General features: G+C 41.4%; 1 protein-coding gene across 1 annotated transcript in view; it reads left to right on the top strand.

Annotated features, from left to right (window-relative positions):
- Window positions 1-2,483: 2,483 nt before the first annotated feature.
- Window positions 2,484-5,251, top strand: part of LAYN (layilin) — a gene marked incomplete at its 5' end in the record, with an annotated part of 4,862 nt that continues 2,094 nt past the window's right edge. Inside the window, 2 exons of the mRNA XM_010088076.1 lie at window positions 2,484-2,781; window positions 4,840-4,997. Coding sequence (XP_010086378.1) covers window positions 2,484-2,781; window positions 4,840-4,997 — 456 coding nt within the window. The remainder of the gene's footprint in view (window positions 2,782-4,839; window positions 4,998-5,251) is intronic.

Raw genomic sequence — 5,251 nt, 5'->3', positions numbered from 1 at the left:
GCTGGGGAGGGTTTGGCTGCCCGGGGTAGCCGTTGCGACGTGGGCAAGGATGTGTGTGCGCTGTCTGGTCCAGTGGTTTTCCCTTTCTGACTGTCCAGCGAGAGCTTCTGGCTGTCCTGGGGAGACCTCTGCATCCTCCACCTTGGGTAGCAGCAGCCCTCCGTTCCTGGTCGTGAAAGGGGCACGCCGACAGTCCAGTTGCATTTTCTGCTTCTGATTAGAAACGCTTCTGCTCTGTCTGCTGCATTTCTGCCTCTGTTCCAGGAATTTTAAATGCTGCCCTGGCTAACAGAACTACTTTTGTTATCCAACCCTCAGTGGGAATTACCAGCTTGCCCGTGTTTCCAGCCAACACTAGGTTGGCTTACTCTTCCTCTACAAAGTCTCTTTTGATTATCAGTCTGTCCCCCTGGTTTTGTGCAAAAGAATGTCTCCTATTTAGATGCCTTTCATAGGAGGCAGCTCAAGGCTGGACCAGCAGTATTTTTGGGTGTAGTACCCAAACTATGCAGTCTAGTCTGATTTTAGGGCACAAAACATTCAGTCTGGAGGAAGCTTCTGCCTGACTTGATAGGTTGGTATATTCAGCAGAAAGCCTCAACACTCTCACCCATGAAATGGTCATATTATTCCAACATAGGGCAAATAATTTTATTATGTCTGTAAGTACATGTTTAATTGTGCCGTGCTCTTGTCTGCTGTAGGACTTTTGTGGGAGTGAGTTAGAGGCTCAGCTGCCAGCTGTGGGGTTGGAGATGTATTTTTTCTAATGAATTTTTTACTTCTCAGTATAATAGACTCATCCCTAGTCTTGGATTACCAAGGCTCACTGAAGTCAGCAGGCTTTGAGGGAGATTCCATGTAGGCAATGAGGAGGAAAGTAAGCGGAAATACGAGGAATACTTTCAGCATTGGTTAGAGCTGCTTAACCCCTGTTACCTAAACTATATTTGGAAACCTAACTAGCAATGAAATCTAGACAGTAATCAACTGCAATAAATTTTTCCTTAGCTGAAAGCAATGGGAAGTTTGGCTGAGGAGACAGAGATTTTCTGCCAGTTAATGGGAAAAAATAGTGTTTGTGTGTCAGAAAAGAACCCGAGTGCAGTTTGTGACGCTTTCTAGACAGTTGCTGCAGGTTTTCAATAACAATGTCCCATCTGTGTTTTCCTTATGTCTTTCACCATAGCAGTGGACATATCCCTCAGAAGAGGTAAGGTTTTTGCCTTTTTCACCAAGCCTGCATGAGTGTTAAGTTACCAAGAGAAATACAGGTTATGCCTAGAGATGTCTTTTCAAATACCTCTTTTGCAGTACAGCCAGTTTTAACGTCTGTGTAAAATGTTAGCAGACTCTGTGGTTCTGAGTGCTTAGCTGTTCTAAAATTCCAGTACGAAAGGTATTTAAATACCCACTCTTAGAGTGGCCATCCAGGCACATAGAAGAATAAAGAAAAGCCAGCATATATCCCATGGAGGGGTTTATAATGGCCTGTCCTCACATCCCATTTGTTCTGAGCACATTATAAATGTTGCTAAACGTTTTTCTTCTGTAAAAACATGTAGGTTAGCAGATTGTGTCTGCTGTGATTTTGAAAAGAAATATTTACTGAGTAAAACAAAAACTGTTTGTTTCCACAGTCTAAATATTGGGACTCTTCTGCTGAGAAACATACAAGTGCACAATTTTAGATTATGTATCTTTTCACTTTGATCTTTACTTTCAGTGTAATCGAAATAAACCATGCTGCTTCATGCATGAGAAAGTCCTTGGCTTATGACAGTCTGAGAGCAGACATTGTTTACTTCCTGGGCAGTCAGGAACATTACAGTGCAGAGCAATGCTTACAAATGGACTGTGTGAACACGCCTGGATACACAGCAGTACATAGAATCATAGAATCATAGAATGACCCGGGTTGGAAGGGACCTCAAGGATCATGTAGTTCCAACCCCCCTGCCTGGCAGGGCCACCAAACATACACATTTACTAGATCAGGTTGCCCAGAAACTATTACATATACTCCAGAAGATAAATTATTGCTATCTCTGCTTGTGTAAGGGGATCTCTAATTTTAGCCATTTCAATTCCTTAAAAATAATACTAATTTTTCAAAAGCCTCCTTGAACCCTTGTAAAGGAACTCTTTTTAAAAGGTTGTGCATCAGCTTGCTCTCTAGTTCAGCGCTGCTTCTTTGTAAGGAGCTCCTAGGGTCTTCAAATTGCAGAAGATTCATGAGGGAGCTGAGAAGTGCAAGACATGAAAGAACAGCGCTGTGCAGATCATCCTAAACTGTTACATGCAGTAAGAAAAGTTTGGAGATGCCCTTTGCCAGTCCAGTATTACAAGAGGCTTTTTATGTGTGTTGTGTTTTCCTTATAAACTATCGTACAGGGCAAAACTCAACCAAGTGGAAGCATTAGCATTCACTTTTGGTACTAACAGGCATAGTTTCTGTAACAGATTTATTTCCATTTCTGCAGGACAGACAGTTTGCCAGCGTGGAACACAGAAACCATGCTACAAAATAGTTTATTTTCACGATGCTTCGCGCAGGATCAGCTACGAAGAAGCGCACCTTGCCTGCAGAGCTGATGGCGGACATCTAGTCAGTATTGAAACAGAAGGAGAGCAAAGACTGATTGAAAAATTTATTGAGAGTCTCTTAGCTTCTGATGGAGATTTTTGGATAGGGCTTAGGAGGAAAAAGAAGGAGGTAGACAATAGTACAGAGTGTCAGAACCTCTACTCCTGGTCAGATGGCAGCTCATCCAAGTTCCGGTAGGTACCTGCGAGTGAGAGTGGGAAGCAAGCTTGTCAGGGACTGTCACCTGCCTTTAGCAATCAGAAAGGATTTTCTCAAAAGAATGAAGCACTGTTGTCCCAGTTGTCATCTGTGTTCCTTCTGCGGTCGCTGTCTAGCATCCCAGACAGTGATTCGTCCCATCCCAATGTAAGGGGCAGACAAATCACCCTCCTGTTCTCTCTTCGTTGGTCTATATAAGACACCTAGAGTGTCTAGCTTGGGATATATTTATAATTTTTGATTGCTAAAAGGAGATGGAAGAACAAGCAATCTGGTCTTAAAAATCTCTGATGAGGCACGTACAAAACATGTGCTTTGACCTGAAGGTTCCTGCACTTCAGATCCCCTGAACTTCTGTCCCTGATGTCCTGAGAGATGGGCCCTTCTCCTTTTACTTGCTGAGGGAATAGCATTTTTTTTTTTTCTTGTGAGACAGTAAGTTTGAAGAGTTGCAGTGTTTATTGTAGACATTAAAAATTAAAATTTTCAAAATGCTTGTTAGATTTCTGCCTCCTTGTCTTAGGGCAAGCAGAACCACAGCATTTGCTGTAATTAAAACATAAAGGCAACAACATTTACAACCAATACAAGCTTGCTGGAGTTGTTTTCACTACTTTCCCATTTCTGTTCAACATAGAACCAAAATGTGTTTAGCCTCAAAATTTCTGCTAAATTATGATTTTATTTCAGTAATGAGTCACAGTTTTCTAGACAAAATATATTCTCAGATCCAGCCCTACAAGGTCTGCCTTTCTGTAGTGTAGAAAGAGAAAATCTGCTCTAAACATTGCCAGGTCGATGAAAGCCTTAGCAGCAAGATTGAAGAGAGTTTTGCCTGGCAGATATTTACTACTGAACCTGTGATTAAAGTAATTCTAAACCTCAAACTGTACAATGTTCACTCATTATCCTGGACTTCTTGCTGTATTTACAGTGATGGAACTTCAAATTTCATTAAATAACCCAAATGCACTTAAATATTTTATGGCAGCATGTCATGTGTATGACAAGTCTGCCTTTGCACTCTTCTTTATATTGGGCATGTGTAAAAATACCTTGTTATGGTGAAATTTATGCTTCGGGAACCTGTAAGAAATTTTAGTTTCTCTGTGCAGGAATGAATAAAACAGAACTGGTTTTAGTACTGTTTAATGTATTAAAGTTTCTCCAGTGATTCTAATATTGGAGGTAGATAATAGGAAGCTGGAACCAGATCTGCTGCTGCTGCTAAGAAACAGACGTAGCTTTTTTATTGCCTTTCATTGGTGAGACACAGCTTGTATGGATCAGTTTTCAGAAAGTGCTTGGCATGCAGAAAGCTGCTGGTTCCAAAATCAGTGGGTATTGAACATTTTTCAAAATCAGGACACAGTCTTAGAAGTGGTTCTCTGAGATGCATAAAATGCCTTTTCAGTAATGATTCTATTACAGAATGCTAAGTAGTGACTCCCCCTTCCTGTGTACTGCTTGGAAAAGCTGACAGTTTTCCAGTGGTGAAGTTTATTATTGCCAAAAAAAAAAAAATTCTCCCCAGGCCAGGGTTTTTTCATGGTAGTGTTTTTCTGGACAGAGAAAAACAGATCCTGCTTTAGCTTTTTAATTTTCTTATTTAATAGGTGTCAGAATTTTGCAGGCATTGGGCACTGAGGCCAGAGAGCAAAAATCATTTTGATAAATGATTTTGCACAGGTCTAAAATTGTGTAGAGAGAGCCAAAGTCCTCCTGAGCTTGTACTCAGCCTCGCAGAGGAGTTTCAGACAGCGAGGTACTCAGCCTTTCACTCCCTAGTATTTGTTGAACACCTTGCTTGCTGAGGTTTTCTCTGAAAATTAAGAATTCCAAAAAGAGAAGATACACTGTAAATAACTGTATTGTTGTTGTTCCTACTTTCACACGGTGGAAGACGGGGTGAGGGTGGGGTGGGGTGTCCTGCCCTCTGTGGTGCCCTGTGTGCTGTATTCCCATCTGAGCATCTGCAGTACCATGGAAAGTGACATCAAGTCTTACTTGACATGTTTGTTGTATTTTCTTAGGAACTGGTACGTAGATGAGCCGTCCTGTGGGAGTGAAATCTGTGTTGTGATGTACCACCAGCCATCTGCCCCACCAGGTGTCGGAGGTCCTTACATGTTTCAATGGAACGATGACAGATGCAACATGAAAAATAACTTCATTTGCAAATATTCTTTGGGTAATGAGTTATTCTACAGCTTTAAAAACCAACCTGCTCCCAGTCCCCAAGAAGAGGTGTGATGAGATTGCAGTAGCAGATAGGGAAACCCTTTCTTAGCTTCACTGGAGAGACCTGGTGGGAGACAGATGTCTTTAAATTTATGCAAGTCCTGAGGAAAACAATCTCAGTATCTAATATCTGTAGCTACTTGCTGTAGTGACTTATATGAATTAATAGAGGAGTTTTATAAAGGATCTGAGATCTCAAATGGG

Source organism: Pterocles gutturalis, unplaced genomic scaffold (assembly GCF_000699245.1).
Source record: "Pterocles gutturalis isolate BGI_N339 unplaced genomic scaffold, ASM69924v1 scaffold52051, whole genome shotgun sequence".
NCBI classification, from domain to species: Eukaryota; Metazoa; Chordata; class Aves; order Pterocliformes; family Pteroclidae; genus Pterocles; species Pterocles gutturalis.
The sequence above is the reverse complement of the archived record's forward strand: the minus strand, read 5'-3'. Positions and strand labels throughout refer to the sequence as shown.